At 42.3% G+C, this 20,369-nt stretch overlaps 2 protein-coding genes across 2 annotated transcripts; one reads left to right on the forward strand and one right to left on the reverse strand.

Moving 5' to 3' along the window:
• The first annotated feature begins 515 nt into the window (after positions 1–515).
• On the forward strand, positions 516–12,228 carry snx3 (sorting nexin 3). The gene is made up of 4 exons (XM_084030300.1): positions 516–722; positions 8,474–8,569; positions 8,950–9,074; positions 11,422–12,228. Exons 1-4 carry the CDS (start codon positions 561–563, stop codon positions 11,525–11,527), a joined length of 489 nt encoding a protein of 162 aa, XP_083886426.1. The 5' UTR covers positions 516–560; the 3' UTR covers positions 11,528–12,228.
• Positions 12,229–13,244: 1,016 nt separating this feature from the next.
• Positions 13,245–19,909, reverse strand: nr2e1 (nuclear receptor subfamily 2, group E, member 1). Its single transcript, XM_084030299.1, has 9 exons — positions 19,800–19,909; positions 17,079–17,224; positions 16,474–16,561; positions 15,875–16,107; positions 15,230–15,376; positions 14,555–14,651; positions 14,307–14,456; positions 14,099–14,204; positions 13,245–13,853 (listed from the first exon to the last, which is right to left on the reverse strand). Exons 1-9 carry the CDS (start codon positions 19,858–19,860, stop codon positions 13,691–13,693), a joined length of 1,191 nt encoding a protein of 396 aa, XP_083886425.1. The 5' UTR covers positions 19,861–19,909; the 3' UTR covers positions 13,245–13,690.
• Positions 19,910–20,369: the final 460 nt, after the last annotated feature.

A 20,369-nucleotide genomic window follows, 5' to 3' on the forward strand; every position in this document is an offset into this window, starting at 1 on the left:
TCCTGAAGCACTTCAATAATATTGAACGACGGATCGTCTTTACATTTTAGGAGCAATAACTTTACATCGCGAAGCCCGATACTTCCGGAGTGTACACAAAGACACACGATTACGATAATGTTTATCGTCCAAAAACGTTTATTACGGCCGATGTGAACCGTGGTGGCTTGGTTGTAAACAAACCGAGCGGCAGGTGGCCCAGCAGCGTCAGCTGAACCTCAGCTGATCGGAAATGCAGCGCGCTGGCATTTCAAGCTTGCAACAGTGAGAGACAGAGCAATGCCGGAAGTCATGTGAATTGCCTTCAGCATAAGAGTTACACTTTGACTTTTTGCGTGACTTAACGTTTTCATCACGGGGATAAAATACATATATGAATACGCAGTATCATTGAATACAGCAAGTCACTTATAGTATAGTGCGTTTTAACTTCTAGATTTCTTAATACGCGACATAACAGCCGTTACATGTTTTATTGTGAAGGTTAGTCACGGGATGTAAATATGTGCATTCTGGCTAACTTAGCTGACTATCCCAGCTGCTAGAAGGACAGTGGAGAAATGGCTGATACCATAGCTGATACAAGAAGGCTCTTCTCTAAGCCTCAGAACTTAAATGACGCTTATGGACCTCCAAGCAACTTTCTAGAGATTGATGTGAGCAACCCCGAGACCATCGGGGTTGGCAGGACCAGATATACCACGTATGAAGTCAGACTGAAGGTGAGCCTGCAGTAACAAGTGCTAATGACGTTAGCTTTTAAGCTAGCTACCTGAGCTATCTATCTTTTTCCTGTAGTCAGAGAAAGCTATGACTTCTTGACACCAGGATCGCAACAGTCAAAACACATAGTCACGTAGTCGATGTTTAAGCGTGTGAATGATTATCTACGAATAGTATACGTTGTGTGCGGAACGACTTAGCCAAAGCTAGCAAGCAGGCTAGCATTTTTGGTAAGACCCGTTATCTAGCTAACACTGGTTTGCTAGCTGTCATTAAGCTAACGAGTTAACGTTAGTTACTGGTGTTAGCCTCGAGTCGAAGTTATTTAACTAAATATTTTATGTCATCGAGGGAGTTGGATAACAACGTTACCAAATACAATGACCCCACTCATGTTTGCTTTATTGCAGACTTGTTGTTATCGCTCTGCAAAAAAAGGGGGGATTTGTTTACATTAGCCTCGAGTGTTTTTCCAGTGTGGCGTGACAGTTCAGCTGTTTTACTTATTCACACAAAGCACATCTTCAAAATATAAGTATTCACTATGCAGCAAGCTGAATGATTGAAAACAACGATTATGTAAAAGTGAAAGCCTTCCCGAACAGTTCAGTTGTACTCCAGCCACACCCCATTTTCTTACTGCAAAGAATAGATAACAGACATTGTCACACTTTGCAACCAAACTAAAAGGAAAGTTTCACCAAATGCTCAGCTTCCTCCTTCCGTATACACATGCTAATATTACTTTAGTGGGGCTGTTGGTTGGTTTAAGAATGCTATAGTTTGTCCTTTAAGTTTGGCTTCAAAAGCCATCCAAAGTAGTATTCTCCAGTAGGAAGGGGAAGGGGTAGAAGGGGAACATAACTCAGCAAATCAGTTTCCCTCCAACTGTAGACAGGATGTAGTATGCTGCCTGATCCTTTCCAGTCTCTCCCACCCCCATCAACACATTTCCTTCCTCCTGCTCTGGTTGAGAACAAATGCGGTTCATCTTAGTTCCTGCTATCCATGGCCTTTAGTTGGGCGACATTTCTATCAGTTCAAAATACTTGAATTTCTATTAAGGAACTTCATTTGCACAGTTGACAAATAAGACATGTAAAAGCATAAGTTATATGTATAAAAAAAACAACCAAATTGCAACCTAATTCACATAAAAAATGTAAGAATAAAGACTGAGTAAGAGCCAGGGGCACTAGTAGTCATACCGGGTCGTAACGTTGTTGCCTGTGCGTGTAAAGACGCATGTAGTTCTAAATGTTGCACAATTTGCTCACACTGTCCAAACATTTGTCATTATTGAGCAATCAATGATGGGAGTAACAGTTAGACAATCCGAGCTATTGCGAAACACAGATCCTGTTGTGTATTTTTTGGTTTTCATATGTCAAAGGTCGTACTAAATGACAGAAAGAACCCCAAAAAAAGTGTCAAGGTCCACTTACCTGCATATTTCGTCTCACAATCTTTATCAGCATATATGAATTTGCTCAGCTGTCCTCAACATGAACAAGAAAGCCTGTGCTCAGTACAATGACAATTTTAACATCTGCAGTTCAGTGACAGCAAGCAAAATCTGATGAAGGCCGTGCGATATGGTTGAAAGCTCCAGAGCTAGAGACTTAGAGGATCTTGAACAGAGCCTACTGTTTAAAGATGTTCAAGCTTGAATTAGGCATTGTTTAAGTGCTCAGATACAATTTTAGGGTTTTAATCCCATATGTAGTCGACACAAATATAAGAGAAAGTCCTATCGTTCTCTTTACAAGGGCACCATTTTTAGGATTTTCCATGAATCAAAACATTTGCATTCTTTATTTTTCATCATCTATCACCACATACAATGTTGCATAAATTAAGCCATTCCAGCAGTCCACTGTATGCGCCTTTAACGTGCAGGCTGTATTGAGTCCTGAAATTGTCAGGCAGTCACCAGTCTTATCTAATTGCCCCATTTCTCATCTTTGAAATTGTCATTTCAGTTAACTGACACCCCTGTACTTAGTGGCCTGAATAATTTAGACTGGAGAGCAGCTCCAAAGTATTTATAGTTTCCCTTTACCTTAAAGAAATGTGTTGAGGGAAGGGAAGCCGTCTCCAGGCATTAGCGTTGAATATAAGGCTACTGTACTTGATTAGCGTGTAATAATTAGCATATGCGTGTAATCAGCATTATTGTGCACCTCATAGCCCTGTGTGACCCTGCTTTGCATAAGACCACAGAAGAAGCGGCGCATCCCTCACTTCTCAACAAACGTGGTGTCAACTTTGCTTTGCTTCTCTCCTTCTCTTTTCTTTAGTTTTCTTTAGAAGCATTTTACTCCATCTCCAGCATGCTAAGAGTTTTGCCCACAATGCCCCGGCATGGAATGCAAAGCCTATGCCTATGCTCTTTTTGTTTCTGTCTTACTTATAATATTTAGAGCTACTTCAATACTACCGTCTGATTATGCTAGACAGTTTCTGTTTATAACTCATTCCCTTGTCTCCTGTTCCCACTGCTGTCCTGCTATCCACCCCGAATTCGAGAGAGCCCTTGTGGCCGCACTGAGAGAGTCTGCCTAATCCCCTCATTGAGAGAAGAGAAGAATGAAACAGGCCAGGGTGTGGGGGAGCAGGAGTTTATTCCTCATCCATACCCCCCGCCCCCCACCCATGGGAGGGCAGAAAGCCACCCCCTCACCAGCCTTCATCCTATTGCCCACTTATCCAATTTCACTCCCAGCTGTGTGCAGTCAGTTGCCTAGTTCATAATGTGTTACTGAAGCCCCTTTGATAACTATATATGCTTTAATGTAAAGTGTAAACACCAGAGACGGGGCTGATTCCTTCTATGTAATTGTAAACATTTTTGTGTAAATTAAATGTCGGCTATGTATTTGGCTCGTGACTCATTGGCACTGTATGAATGTTCAGCAAGTTAGCGGTGAAACAAACTGTGAGGCAGGTTACACAGTCACCTGCTGAAGACCAGGCTTGCATTCGGTATTTAAAGTCAAGGGATCAATCGGCTTCTTTCGGGCCAGGTTTTTAATGAGGTGAAAGCTGAGTTAATAGTGAAAGGAGGCAGATATCTCATTTTGCCTGAGCAGACTTGTAATGTCCAGGGTGGTGTTGAAACAATGGATCTTTGTTCTCCTCCAAATCCCTTCGTTTTAAGCGTAGTTTCTTAAATGGCTTATAGACCACAGGAAGCTAGGTTTTTTTCTTTTATCTGCCCTTACACACGTTTGTCATGTTCTTAATGGAGTTATTCTGCAGAGTCCTGTCTTATCACCTTCATGTTGTTTTTGGGGTTTCTGGTTTGAGAGGACCCCCTTAAGTAGCATACTGTATGTGTTTGGAGAGTTGGTGTGTGTGTGTGTGTTTGAGAGAGAAGGGGGGGGGACTAGGGGGTGTTGGGTATTATAAAAATTTCTTGTCTTTAGTTGGTTCCCATCTCATCCAGAGAGCACATTCAGGGGAGCGAACTTTGGGATCTCACTTTGTTTATGGATAGGAGTACATAAAAGGCCTCTTATAGCTCTGTCGCTCACTCTCACTCAGTCTTCTACCCCTCCTCTACTCTACTCCCATTGCTTCTCCCTTTCTCTTTCTTTCTCTTTTCCATTTGGGCTATGGGGCGGGGGCCTTTTGGTCATTAATAAAATGGGGAGAGATGGGGAGTGGGTGTGTGGGGGGGCGCTTGTCAGGCACAGTCAAGTGTAATCCAAAGTCTACAGCATCCTCTTCGACAACTATTTTAATGGAAATAGGGAACATATTGTATCAAGGCTACCATATCCTACTTGAAATGACAGTATCAAAAGTGGGAGTTGATACTATGGCAACAAAGCAGCTTTTTGCCAGCTAGGCGAGTCGGAGAGAGAGGGTAGGCTGTCAGGCCGCTGGGGCCGGTGAGCGAGGGAACGAGTGAGAGAGCACATGGAGAGGCGAGAGCGAAAGACCAAGCCCCAGCGCTTTTGTTCCCCGTCTTTTTTTTCCCCCCATTTTGCAATATGATGCAATGAGATGGTATTATGTCGCCAATTTTTATTCTATTATTCTGAAAGGAGAGTGTATGGGAAGGGTCAGAAGAGAGCATGGGGAGATTTAGGATGCACACTCTCAAACTTGACTAAATCCATCCTGCTAAAAGCTAATGCATGGTGGCCTTGAACTATTCTCTCAGGAGATGATTGATCTTTGTCCCAGCTCTCCTTCTTTCTCTGTCTCGCTGTTTTTAAGGGTTCTGCCTCTTTTCAACTCATTTTCAGTGAGCCGAAGGTATTGTGTCGCTCACAGTATGAATATGATATGTCATCCTATGGAGCTTAGATGGCACCTAATGGAAAAGTGAAGCTATAGAAGGCTTACTCTGAAGTAGGTACATCTAGCTTTGTGGTCCTCCTTTTTAAATACAGCATATTTCCCTTTTAAGCCAGCTTTTAATATAACTAACTAATACATAATTAATTCCTTGTTTGAGTTTTTTGTCTTTCTCCGCATTGGTTTAATTTTTGTCCCTTCTCTTATGTTTTATTCTGTTAGTGAGAGAGGCTAAGTGTGCCGTTTTAGGCAATTAATGAAATGCTAAGACCCGGCTGGGTGTGGGCTGGTCCCACCTCCCAATCACCGCAGGGGCCAGTAAATTGAGACACCGAGGCCCTAACCTCTAACCAGCCGTGAAGAGAACAGAGGCCAGGGAAACCTTATCTTTGACTTGTAGAGCTCTCACGCACCGCTTCTTTCTGTGTTTGTGTGTGTGTGTAAACTCTCATTTTTCAATTCTGTCGTTTTTGTTCCTCCCCTTGTCCTGCAAGGCCAATCTCTTAATCACAGGGTTTAGAGGGAGCGAGAGGATTGAAAGGCCAGGTGACTTTCTTTCCTTACAATCTCACTGTGTGGAGACAAGTAGTCCGGATTCGACTGTGTGTGCATAAACAGGCTTGAATGCCTCGGGGCTATTATATTTATGTTATTAACCGGGCGACTGGTCCAATCTCATACTTAACACCTGTGCGTGCATACCTCATGTACGTCAGTGTGTGCTTGCGCATGGTTGAGTGTTTTCTGTGTGCACATGATGGGATTAGAGTCACGGCGGCCACAGATTACCTGTAACTGTGATCTGTTGTGGTGGGGATTAACTTTGCGGCGCTCCATGCTGTGAGGTAACATGACGCAGCGGGGACAGACCACGGTGAGAGGAGTGTGGAGTTAATGCCAGAGCGCTGGGGTGATAAAGCTAAGATAATCCACTTCTCCTGTGACCTGGGAAAGAGGAGGAGTGAGGGGCTCTTTGACAACTTTACCTGGGGAGAACTTGAAATAAGTGGGAAGGGGGAAGTTTTCAGAGTTGCTTAAAAACACTGGGGGGGAAGAGGGAAAAGAGCACAGATAAGATACCAGATACAAAATAGTTTGTTTAGCAGAATAGCTGCGAGGTCAGCATTTGCGTTGGAGTTAACACTGGCCTATTTAACTAAGAGTTTTAAAACCCTAACAGATTTTCAAATCAGGTGATACCACATACAGGGGTAACGTGATCATCAGCTGCCGAGTCACAATGCAGGAGTTTTAAAGGCACAGCTATCTCTCCAGTTCAAACTATGCTTCATTTACAGCATTGGTGTTTTCGCTCTGACACACCTCTCATTGTCAAACACCATGTACAATACTATACATTAATTTGATGTATTGTACCAAAGTTATCTTTAAAAAAACGCCTGAATCAAACTGTCAGGAAAATTAGCTCATAAGTTAATGATTAACACTCCGCTGCTCTAAACCAAGCTCAAATAGTGAGTCATGGTGCAAAGCCCATCCTTAATTATTTCGTCAACTCAAGTAGAATTATTGTTGCCAGTTTATTAGGTACACCAAGCTAACAATAATGCACCTCCATGGAGATTATAATAGTAGTAGTAGTAGTAGTAGTAGTAGTAGGAAGTACTCAGTAGTGCTGAACTGTCATTCAGCCTACCCTCTTTGATATATTGGGATGGACAAAAATAATGAATGAATGAAACACCTTTTAAGAGCACCGCAAACTACTTCCTCTATATTATATATATTGCAGGACTGTTGTATAACACTGCATTAGTTTTAGCTAGGTGTATATAATAGACTGGCAGCTGAGTGTTCACTGTAACATAAACCAGGATTCTCGTTCAATAGTGTCCCCAGGTAACATTTTGTTTCATAGTCAAACATAAAGTCGGTCGACAACTCAACATTTATTTCTAAAGAGTTTGTGCTTTCTAGCCAAATTTGGGCAGAATCCATAATTTTTGACTGAAGAGAGGACAGGGCGACGAAAACAAATGCCTGCATTTTCCCCATTGAAACAACACAAGAGGAGTCTCAAGGGCAGAAAATCTGACTTATTATCGCAGAGCAAGGGAAATAAAGAGGAAAAAGACTGAAAGGGAGAGACCATGAGAGTGAAAAGACCCACTCCTGCTCTCCCTCCTCCTCAATTAGTCCTGCACAGACCAGATGAAGTCCCCCAACCCCTCTAGTTTTTCTGCTCTTCTTTTATGACCACGTACACCCCCCCCCCCCCCTCCATTCTCTTTTATTCAGCCATTTACTCAGCCTTCTAGTTAACTCTCCATCCCCTTTACTGCACACAGTCTGCTCATCGATCAGTCTGCAGCTCACACTGTATTCATGCTACACCTACTTGCTCAATTGCTTTGTTCTTGTGATTCCTTCTTCCATGAATTCTGACCTTCTGTGAATGTGGCCTGCCAATGAAATGCTCATTCACTCCCTCCTTGTTTTGTACATTGTCATGGGATGGCCATGTGCTGTCAGGACTAGTGAAGAGGTTTGGCATTGTGCTGTAATGTGCTGTTTGCTCAATGTTCTGTCAATGTCGAAACAACTCCCCCTTTTTAATATGAAATTCACTCTCAAGTGCTTGTCTTGTGCTTAGAATAATGCACACATCTGTGCTCTGGAGCAAAAAGAACGCACACAAAAATGGCAAAGCATTGGAGTGAGATAGACCTTGGTAGCAAAACAAAAAAGTGAACTTAAAATGTTTCAATTTAGTTTGGTTCAATTTGAAGGAGTCCTTTTTTTTTTGTTGTTGTTTCGTTTGCTGAACATCACGAAAGAGAAGCTGGGAAAAAATAAAATATCAAAATAAGGTTGCTTATGAATTTTCTGTCGACCATAGAATCAATAAACTGTTTCAGCTCTAAAGAGGAGTATAAATTATTTTCTTATGTTGACACACCATGGAGTGCATTATAACTTACCAAGGAAAACAATACAATGAAGTGCGACTACGAAAAACCCTAAATACTGTACATGTAGTTAGAACTTAAACAGTTGTTCATTGATCGATTAGTCGGTCAACAAAAGTAATCAATTGAATCGATCAAAGCAATTTAGATAATTCATTAACTGTGCAATGGGAAACCTGCTGGCGGCTGATCAGTTGAGCACAAATGCCAAAATCATTCTGGTTTCAGCTTTTCAGATGCGTCTCCTTATGTCATTTTGAAATAAAAAATATTTGAGTTTTAGAATTCAGACGTTAACTTGGGCTCCTGAAAATTGGGATTGGCACGTTTCACACTATTTTATCATGTTTTAAGATGAATCAAAGCCCTAATGCAGCCATTCATACACTACAGTAATAAAAGCGTGTACATGCATTTTAAAAATATCTGTCGTTTTTGCAGGTTTAGGATAAGTTCCTCTGTAAATCAAGGCAACACTTAAAAGTTAAATGTGTGTGTGTGTGTGTCCACAGACCAACCTCCCCATCTTCAAGCTGAAGGAGTCGAGTGTACGGAGGCGGTACAGCGACTTTGAGTGGCTCAGAGCGGAGCTGGAGAGGGAGAGCAAGGTGAGCCATTCAGGTGAACCCAGGACAAAGGCTCTCGAGTACTTGGCTTATCAAATCGGCATACAGCATTGATCGCATGTGCAATGTTTTTCCGTGGGAGAGAAAGTTCTTTAAAGACCTTATGGAGTTTGCTAAAGGAGATGTCACTTATTATGTGTGCTGTGTTCTTTATCCTGCTGTTAATGAAGACCATAAACTGATTCTTATATAAGAATGTTCTCACCACCAGATCATCACTGCAGGCTCACAGTAAAGCGAGCCGTCCTTTTTGAAAACCGTTTACTCTGTTAGTTGTAAGCACTGAAATACTCATTATTAAGGATTGCCTGATTAACCGGCGCTGTCTGATGTTCCGTGTGTGATCTTTTATTTTGTCACAGGTGGTCGTCCCACCTCTCCCGGGGAAAGCTCTTTTCAGGCAGCTCCCGTTTCGAGGGGATGATGGGATATTTGATGACTCGTTCATCGAGGACCGGCGACAGTCTCTGGAGCAGTTTCTCAACAAGTAAGCCTTTCCCCCGTCTTCTCCATCCTCCTCTGCTCCTCCGCTGCTTTCCCGTGAGGTTAAAACAATTTCTCCTTTACAATTATTCCCTTTTGTAGTCGCAGTCGTTTTGCAGCTCCTGCGTTAGCGAGCTATTATTTTAACTCTCGAGAACAATTAAACGCGTTGCGCAATAAGTAGATTCAACTTTTTCACTTTCTCCTCATATTGTTAACAAACTGAACCGGCAGAAACAGACAGGCCTTCTCCCTCACTCTCCTCCTTAATTCTCTTTTATAATTGCCTCACAAAGCCCGAGAACAACCAGAGAGGACTCAAGTGTGCACCCCCACAGCATCATTTTTCCCACATTTGTTTTATTGTTGATGTGTAATTTATGATAATTGCAGCTCAAATTGCAGCGCTGGGGCCGGTGGGATCATGTGTGCACCTCTGCTTATTTTTGATCTAGCGTGTCCTCATCTTCAGCTGCGGAACAATAAAAGTTACAGTGTGATTGTAATTATTTGCTGCGATTGCAGACTTGGCCATTATCTTTGTTTCATGTGCAAATGCGTCAATGTTTCCTTTTGGAATATTAAGTGCTCGAAGACGGTTGAGAAAATTTAAATCCATAAATATGTTGGTTTTTTTTTGTTTTTTTAAAGAAGATGAGAATGTGTTCGTAATTAAGACCCCCCCCTCCCTTCCCCCCATACTGCCTATAAATGAAACACTGCTGTTGATCATATCATTGTTCAGCATTGATGGCCGATGCGGCTGGCAGCATTGTTTAATCTGTGATTGAGAGCATTGTGAAGAGGAAATCTTTTGGAATGGTAAACATGATCGTGGCTGTTAAACGAGTGAGAGGGAGGAGAGGAGATAACCATCGGTTTTTGATTAGGTTAGTCAAACATAATTCATGCTTCAGGTAAAGAAGAAGGGCTTACGTCCCCACTTTAAAAAGCAAGCCACCTTGTCCTCAATGTCAACATCTCAATTTCTAAAACCTATTAAACAGGGTTCGATGGGGAGCAGGCATGATCTCTCCAGTGATTGCCTTCGTATTAGGCCTGTCAATGCCTCCCCCGGGCCGCTTAATTCGTCTGAAATATTTCCCGAGGTTCGAGGTTAAGATGCATGCATACGTACAATGTCATCATGTTGATCTGTTCTGAGAATTTGACCATTTATTTAAAAAAAAAAAAAAAAAAAAGAGGATGTTTTTAGGGTCTCAGGTGCGCTGGCTCATTCTCATTAAGCTCCTTTTGCGTCATCTGAAAAAGACATCCAGGGAAGTCCGATGTCAAAATGGCTTTCACAGAGGAAAACACAGTCCCCAGCATTCAGCATGTTCAAGATGTAGAGGTAGCATACAGCTGTAATCAAGCTGATACATAGAAGTCAATCAAAGGATAATAATGTGAGAAGGATAGACACCCAACACAGCCCTTTAAAAAAAAAACGGATTTAACTTAACTTGTTTACTTTTAACAAAACTTCAACACCTGCTATCCCAAGCTATTTTGCGTATTGCAGTTGTGTTATTATAATTGTTGAGGCTCTTATAAAGGCTTCTTGTGTCTACTACCATGGGTTGGTGGTTCTTTCTCCAGCTCCTCCTTCTTTCTGGCTTTCTTGCTTGAAAAACTCATTATTTAAGAAATAAGTGCGTGTAACCAAAACCACATCCATAACCCAGTGTGTCCTCGTCAGTATGTATGGTCAAAGTCATCAAATGTCAGTAAGCCTCTACATCAGACAGTGACTTAGACCATCATGCAGGTTTTATCATTTATCTCCATTAACTGCATTTATTATTGTGCAGAGAGTGTTAAAGCCTAAGGTTTCAGGGTTTCACCATAGCCCAGTGGTCAAGCTGTAATCTATCCAACCAGAGTGCTGTTTTGGTCTGTAGGGGTCTCCTAAATCCATACTGCACACCGACTCTCAGCAGGTTCTGTTTGCTCCCAACTTGACACCAACAGGGTCATGGTTGACTTCAAACCCCCAGGCTAACTGGATGTGGCAAACACTTTTGATGAAGTAATATTTTACTATATAAAATACAATATTACTTTGTTTCTATAAAGTAATAGAGATAAGAGTAATGTACATCCTTAAACAATTACTTTGTAGTATGGAATCAGAACACAGTGCATATGCCAGCTGCTAGCCTCCAGCCCAGCAGCCCCCATGTTGAGATTTTAGACTTTTTAACGTGAGTCCGATGCTCCGATGTCGATCTCCGTCCGTTCGTGTCCTTGTGTCCGAAGGTGCATTCATGTCTGCTCGTCACCGAGCTCCGCCTTTGAACTGGCCACCCAGGTTTCAAACCTGCCTTTTTTGCTCTTGTGTGTTTCAGAGTGGCAGGGCACCCTCTAGCTCAGAACGAACGATGCCTGCACATGTTTCTACAGGACGAGTCTGTGGACAAGAGCTACACCCCATCCAAAATCAGACAAGCCTGAAAGAAAAGATGGCACTGCGCGGCCTGGTCCGGCTCGGCCCTGCTCGGTCCAGCTTGGCCCAACTACCCAAAGCTCTTTTCCCTGCTACAGGTTTCTCTCAGACAATAAACACTTCGATGACAACTCCCTCCCCCCCCCCCCCACCTAAAATAATATCGTTCACTGCCTCTTTTAGTTTAATTAGTGACCCTGATCGATGTTTGTTTTCACTTTCTAATTGGAGTCAAGAATGTTCGACACATAACTGTGGTTGAAAGTAATTTATAGTAATTTCTCTTCATCTTCATCTGGAAATGCCACTAACATGGATATATTATGTATTTATCATTTAGCTATGTCTTGAATATATTCCTTTATATAGTAACATTGAATGAGCGTTCTATGTATGCAAAGCTCCTGAGTAAAAGCCACGGCATATATACTGGCATGTTGCGCACCATAACTAGCAACTAAACACACAGGCACATACATCTGACGGGCCTTGACTTTCCAATCACACATAGATCCTCTCTTCAAAAGGAAGTGTGTGAGAATCAACCAGCACCTGCCCAGTTATCACAATGATTTTTTTAGTAAGAAAGAAGTAATTTACACAGAGGGAACTGCAGTATTTCTACTGGCTATATGCATTTTGAGATTTGTATACTGCTGTGCCATTTTTGTTTATTTTGAAGATTTTCCAATAAAATAGGTGAAATGTCTCCACGCATAATTAAACTTGTTGATTTGGACTGTTGACCTGTCTAACATACATCCAGGTACTGCAAGCTGTCACAGCCATTACAGCTATCCTAAATGTATTATTACTTATTCAATAAATACATCTGTGATTTTTATTACAAAAAAACATTTTGGCCCTTGGCCAATCAGAGTTCATTAAAGCTGTCCTGAGTTTTTTTTATTTAGAATAGAGGTTACTTATAAAGGGAAATCTATAATAAGGCTGCAAACCACATGCTTAAGTTATCCATCAGTGATGCTTGATCATTTAATGCATGGATTAATACAGGACGTATCGTGATAATCAATTTTGACTCTATTTTGATTAGTTAACGAATGTTGAATGTTGATCAAATGCATTTGAATTTTATTTTTGTTTAATGTCACTTGGTTCCAGCTAATGGTGACATATTAATTAATGTATTAAGAAACAACGCATGTGTTTAGTACCCTTATTATGCAGTATTACTGGGAAATCTTTTGATACTTGATCCGAGACGAGTATCACAAGTGTTGAACATGACGTTTCAGCTGGTAGATTTATATCTATTTGAAAGCCGTTTAATTAAGTGTCTTTTATTCCGTCTGTTACAACCCTAAATAGTTATAACTCCAAATATTTACAAGAGAATAAAAACATCACAGGCCACAAAAAAAAAAAAAAAAAACATTTCCAAGTGCTGAATATTATTTTATCCCGTGTTAGTGCCTAACTTCACAAAGTCGACCTAAAACAGCCTCAAATAGGACACACCAACACAAACAGGACAGTTAACCACTTAAATACAAACACCATCTTCAGATGAATGTAGTTTTACAGTCGGGAGGCAATGCAAGCATCAAAGTCTTCCCCCCCTTATTCTTCATAGTGGCACCTCTTCTTCTTCATCTTCTTCTTCTTCTTCTTCTCCTTCCTTACCCCGTGCGTTTGGTTTCAGCACCAGATCGAAGGACAGCGATTCACATCCCCCATTACGCATGCGTCATCTTTTTCTTCTTTTCTTTCTTTTTTTTGGTTTCCTCCATTGGGATTGATCACAGCAATACAAGACTGAATTGGTCGTCAAGCTCATTGGTCTCACAGACACTCGCAAAAAACGTATTAATATATAACATTTCTTTGTCAGACGTACTCGGTGGGTCTCCACAGTCTTAAGGCGAGATTTAAACACTGTAGGCCGCCCGTGCCCACACCGGAGACGGCAGTCTCAGCATCACACAGGCCATTCTATATGAAAGTTACGCGCTAATCCTGCACTAGAACAACTGTTAACAGGCTACTTGGTGAGTTCCGGCTGTGTTGCAGTCTTTGATTCTAAACGGGCTATAAGAGATCAGCAGTCATTCGGCCCACTGTGACGCCTGCTATGATTTGACATTCTGTCGGCTGCTTGGGTGGGTCTGTGGGCCTTCAGCTAAAGTCTTTTTCCAGGTGGCGAGGAGTCATATATCGCTGGACTTGTACATGTCGGAGAGGAGCCTGGTGATGGGCACGTTGCCGATGGTCTTCTTGAAGAACACCTCCTCTATGGTGGACGGGCCCACGGAGCGCAGCGCCGGCAGGAGCAGGAGCAGCTTCCCGAAGCGACACGGCTGAGTCGGGTACCTGAAACACGTCACCGGGGGTTAATAAAGGGACTCTCTCTCTCTCTCTCTCCTCCTTTCTCATTGTCGTATCAAATGAACACCTGTGATAGAAATAGCTGCTAATTAAAAACGACGTTCGGTTGGTGCACCTGTGCGCAATTAGAGGCTAGTGGCTTACTGCCTCATTAACTTTATCATCAGACTGGCTGCTAATAGTGACCTCCAGAAGACGGTAGGTGTGAAACGAGTGTGCGAGTCTCTTACCTGGTGTGAATGTAGCTGTTGAGAGTGAGCTGTGCCTCGTCTTGTAGTGCAGCTATGGCGCTGGCGTTGCGGAAACTTCTTAGTTCGGTGTTGCCATGCGTCGGGACTGTAAGACAGAGGCGGGGATATAAGTTTACAAAAGCTCGTTTATTACATTATAAAATAACTAATAAAGAAAAAACAACAACCTGCAGACAACAGAACTCACCGGCTTTAAACGTCACGATACATTTCAAACAGGCGAACTCTGTCGCGTCGAGGCGCATCTGTCTGAATCTGGTGACCACCTCTTGAAGTGCTTGTATCTCAGACATGATCTTATTCATCCGCTGGGACTCTGTGTTTTCGGTGTTCATTCCTACGAATAAATGTGGAGAAAATGCCATTATTAATATATCATTTACAGTCGCTGACTGGCTGACATAATATAAGCTCTGTCGTGCCTTGTCAACGTACCAGAAACAGCCAGGAGAGTGGTGGAGTCCACAGGAATGGCCCACTGCGCGATGCCCAGAACAAACAATTCCCTCCAAGCGTCCTCCAACAGAATCAGCTGCCAAGAGAAACAGCTGAGTTAGCACTGTTCACCACAACAAAGCATTGATTTATTGTATCTTAAGCCATGTTTAATCTTGCGAGATACCAACGCAATAGTAACTCGTGCGTAATGATGGATACTTTTCTTCCATATTGCGCACAGTTGCTTTGAGATAGATAGGTAGGTAGATAGATAGATAGATAGATAGATATATAGATAGATAGATAGATAGATAGATAGATAGATAGATAGATAGATAGATAGATAGATAGATAGATAGATAGATAGAAACAATACTTTGCAGTTAAACGCCAATTCAACATTGAGACATTTAAGATACGCTTCACGCAAGACAAACATGAGGTAGTTTAAAAGAACACACATACAGATAGGCCTACACAATATATATAGTCAAATAATCCTATAAACCATATATACAATGTACAAGAATCCTACTGTACTACTGAATACACAATTTAAAAAAATAAATTACATGAAAAGTGTATATAGAGATAAGAGAGAAAGTTTCTCTCCCTGCCCAAGGGGGATTTATTGAACAGTGACGTAAATCAAATTTAAATGTCTTATCATACCTGGTCCGATAAAGGCAGGGTGGAGAATGCAGGAACACTCTTTGCCCACTTGATGCTCATGAAAAGGAGGCGCGCCGCCGACTCGCACACAGACTCCGTGGCCACCTCGTACAGGTAGAGGGGGGTGCCGCTGACTTCATGGGGATACTGGAGGGGGGGGGGGGGGGGGGGGGAGTGAAAGAGATTCTCATTATAATCACCATCATGTATCCGTTTTTTTATTTTTTTATTTGTTAGAATGAAAGACGGTTCACAGAATGGTGAATAACGGAGGTCAAATTCCAAGCCCCGGCACCTGGTTTTATAATTATTAGTGTTGCTTGTGGTGGATTTACTGCGAGAAATCTAATAGGCGGATTTGTGGTTCTTAACAGGCTGTTAAATCGGGACAAGAATTTCAACTTCTAACCCTTACGGAGGAAAAACTGTAATCCTAGAATAACATTTGGGGAAAAAAATATTTTTAATACCCACAAAATATCATAAACTATGAAAGGAATTATAAATTCCGATAATTGTAGATTGAATAGGCCTATACAAACTCTAAATATATATAGATTGATAGGTTGCTATTTATTTAGAGGTGGGAAAAATTCGTAGCTATTAAATCCTAGCAGATTAAAAAGCAAACATCCTAAAATGTACCTTGGGGGTGGGCTGCGCCAGACCCACGATGGCCTGTCTTTCCGGTGTGGTGGCTGCGCTCATCTCCAGGTTGTGAGGCTCCAGTTGCGTGACCGTGGTGAAGAAGGGAGGGCCGGGCAAAGAGGATCCCGGGAAATGGGTCGATGATCCGTTAACCTCTTTGTGGCCTCGGAAATATAGGGCGACCTGTTTGCGGATGGTGGAAGTCCGGGGCCCCCTCTCGTGTTGAACGGCTGTGGAACGGGACAACGGGGACACGGAGTGAAGGAATGATCCCTGATCCCTAAAATAAACAACCCATACAGGGTTGTTTATTTTATTGAACTAAACTATAAGTGTTCCTAAAATGAAGAAGTCGGCGTGCAAATTTAGTTTGTGAGAATTAAATATAATTGGCTATAATGAGCTGTAATCTATTGATGCTCCCACAGAGTGTAAATAACATCCCCTTAAAATGAGTAAAGATAGCAGCATAATTATCAACCTGTTAGTTGTTTTCAGCTTCCATTAAGAGTCTTAATAGACTTCTGTCTGAGTTGCAAAACGCCACTGCATAGTGCATCGATGGCCAAAGTGATAATTCAATTAAACCCATTTACCGTCTTTATTCATGTTCACTTCTAGACACTTTTTCAAACGGCACGCTCGGCATTGGTTCCTGTGAGTTTTGTCAACGGGACAGCCACCCTGTACAGAGAGAGAGAGAGAGAGGGAGAGAGACAGTCAGTTACAGCCTTCATTTGAATTTCTCTCATCTCGCACGCCCGAAGGCTCCTTGCTATTATCTTCCAGGGAGGCCACTTCTCCCAATCGACCTGCTCCCCTGCGGCTCCATGCGGTACTCTATCCCGCCCTCTGCTGCCTAAATCCTCGTCTTCCAGGCATCGCATTAGATTGGATTACACCTGGTATATTATAGCAGCGCGGTGTTTATCCCACTACTTAATGGTCCAGGCATGACACAATTAGGCTCATCAAGTGAGACTTAACACAGCGCCAGAACAGTACTAGAATCTGCGCGTAAAATGCGCATTCCGTGCGTAAACATGGTGGTGATTTTTGGATGAGGACCGGGGACGTCGTGCCACTTAAAAACGACACGATCACACTCATTTATAGAGATTGCACCTTTCCCACACAGGCCTGTCTGGAGGCTATATACGACTTCAATTAGGAAATGTAGGAAATAAGGAGTAGGGCTCACCTGAGAGCCAGATTTACAGACGTACGTCCTGTTTCTGCGGATGCTCCTCTTGAAGAATCCCGAGCAGCCGTCACAGGCGTAAACACCATAGTGTTTCCCCGAGCTGCGGTCGCCACATACTTTGCATGGGATGTCCAAAATCCGACCTGAGGGAGGCCCACATTTCCATTAGACACCATTCATTGAATTGTCGCTCAATTTGAAATTATTAAAATGTCATGGCAATTTAGGAGCATTGCTTATTGGACACACATGGATACATTGCAAGGACCATTATTCAGTTTTGCAGTTGAGTTCTGTAGTTGAAGTGAAGTCAGTCCAGGTGCAGGTTATCTGCTTTAATTGGCCTCGTGGATGTACAGTAAATGCCCAAATTAAGTCATTTTACACCGTGGAGCTACGGACAATTCGTCCTGCAAATTATTTGTTTTTGTCCGAAAACCCCACGAAACACACACACACACACACACACACACACACACACACACACACACACACACTGGACAGAACCCCGCGCTTTGGTCGAGCATGGGAATTCACGGCGCACATTTCAAGAATAAAGTCCGGTGGGAAGCGTCATATCTGAGCTCTCTAAAACAATGGCCCGAGGGCGCACAATGGAGACATTAGGGGAAAGTGTTAACTTAATGATTTTCCCCCATTGAACCTCGTCTGACTGCCTGGATCTCGACAAGCTGCCAACTCCCCTTCATAATGGGACTCGACAGCTGCTTTATCCCGCAGGTCTATAGGCCCCAGGATTAGGGAGTGACACTGCACCATGAGAATAATGCGCACCAACTCGTTTCACCAACTCAAATGAAGTGTATGTAAATCGACCCCGGTGTAGATGAAAAAATGTGATTTTTTTTTGTGTGTGAAGATTTTGTATTCAAATCTATTAAAAAGAAGTATATTTGTATGCATATGAGGGAGGCTTTTTATCCTGGAGGGAAAAGCCGTCTATGTAATTACACTGACGTTTTGCCACCTGCTCATTGATTCACCAGTGACCCGTCAAAAAGGGTAGCATGGGAATAACTACTGAGCAGCTAAACCAATGACTCCAGGAGGAGAGTTATAGGGCTTCAATTGCCAGATAATGACGAATCAGAAGGCCATGTGGGCTATTTAACCGTTGGCCACAGTCGTGTAATTGCAATGCGATAGAGAGAACCGCGCTTTTATGTAGCATTTATGTCTTGAAAGAGTTTAGTTGGCCTGTTGAAAGTCATCTTTTCGTCACGGGAGTAATTTAAAAAAATCAACCTATAGGCTATAATAAGCTACATCCTCATTTGTAGTTTCCTATGACAGGTAGAATTAATATAAACGTTAACTGTGCTCACTGGAGTCAATTACTGACAAACATAAATTTAATAATCCAAAACTAAGCAACTTCAGTTCATTTGGGCACTCCAAAAAATAAAAGTTTAAGCGTATTTTAATTGGAAGATGGGTGAGTGCGTAGAGATGCCCACAAGATGATCAAAAACAAAATAGAAAACAGTAGATCGCTGAGAGTCAATTAAATAAAATGACGCGCAATTTTGTTGTGAAGGGGGGAAATGTATTTAACTTCCCGCTGTGGGGGTCCAATTCGTCTCCATTGTGCGCAGTAATTGCTTGAAGATATATGGCATATTCTATTAACGTAATCACCATCAAGGCGCTAACCTGCTAAAAAGAAGTGGCAATAAAGTTTTACTGAGTGCAGGAAATGTTTGCACTGACCACCCATAATGTGGGTACGAACAGCTGTTCATGCTGTAGGTTAATTTGTCATTTATTGTAATTTAAAACGTGTCGTTTATTATCGGTCATCTGAATACATTCGAGCACCTGCAGGATAAAAACAACAGAAGCAACAGTTTGACGTGAATTAAAACACGAGTAACATAAACGACACCGAAAGAAACATACAGGAGAATTTAAAATGTGTAGAAAGATCCCATCTTTTGAACATAACAATAATGTGCTTTACGCATATAGGCTATTATAATTTAAGTTCCATTTAATTTGGATTCATTATGAGGCCTTAATGTTGGATAGTTGCAAAGGTTAAGAAAAAAAAATACGATTTAATCTTAAAATTTAAACCACAAGAAAACACTCCATGATTTGATTTATAAGCACTTAACACGATCATGATTAATTATATACATAATTATTGTTTAGTACAGAAACGCGCGGACGCACACACATAACGACTATTTTAATAAATGTGTCAAAAATCCCAAACGGGCTGCGTATTTAGAGAAGAATCTCTTTTTTTATAATCACTTTATTGTCAGCGATTAAATTCGGCTGTTTATGGCTTTGCTTCTCTTTTATAAACGTTGCTGGAAAATGAAATTACAGGCAACAAGTGGCATCAAGACGCAGGAAGAATATTCGCAGCGTGGATCTTTTCTCACACCTTTCACCTCATGAAAGCGTGATCAACTTGGCAAAAAAACATCTATTTCTGACCGATTCCTCTGTACTTGTCGGTAAGGACGCACGTTAACGCAACCAACGTGTCTGTATTTACTCGGGGGAAAGAAACATGGATCACAGAATGACTTAATGAGTGTCGTGAAGCCCGGATGCGGACAGTCACCGTGCAGCAGCTTTATGTCCATGTTTTACGGCCCATGTCAGAGAAAAACCAGCATAAACAACTTATTCTAACACGTCTTGCCGCTCGTCTCCAGAAGCGCCAGGGAGGAGAACACTTACTTGATTTGACGTTCAGAATATCCAGACAGCCACTTGTTGAGCCGGCGGGTTTGCTCATCATGGACACTCGACTTAATAACAAAGTTGAGAATGAAAAATGTGCTTTTTTTTCTCTCGCTGACAAAAACAATCTCATTCACAGCACTTTTTTTTCCTGGAAGTCTCCGGCGAGATCGGCGAGCCGATGTTCCGAGTTGGCCCAACTTGGCAAGAGTAGATCTCCGATCGACGAGTCCAACAATCAAGACACGAGACTGTACATTGCACATCAGACAACCCTTTTCCTCCCGATGTTTGCAGGGTCCCTGTAGGGAAGGAGAACCGGACCGCAGAGAGCGGTTAACGGCGACAGCAGCCCTCCAGCTCCGGGAGCAGCAGCCGGCGCATAAAGTTGTGAGTTGGGGGGAAAAAAACGCCGCCTGAAGCGAATCCGACGGTGCCAGAGCGGTGTGAACACGGCGGGATGAGGTTTCGGAGATTCTGACAGGTGAGCGCGCGTTAAAACCACGACACGATGTGACTTTTGTGGTGCGAGTTCCTCAAATAAGCCTCGGTAATATTTATGAGAAG

The sequence above is a fragment of the Eutrigla gurnardus genome (assembly GCF_963514095.1).
Source record: "Eutrigla gurnardus genome assembly, chromosome: 16".
NCBI lineage: Eukaryota > Metazoa > Chordata > Actinopteri > Perciformes > Triglidae > Eutrigla > Eutrigla gurnardus.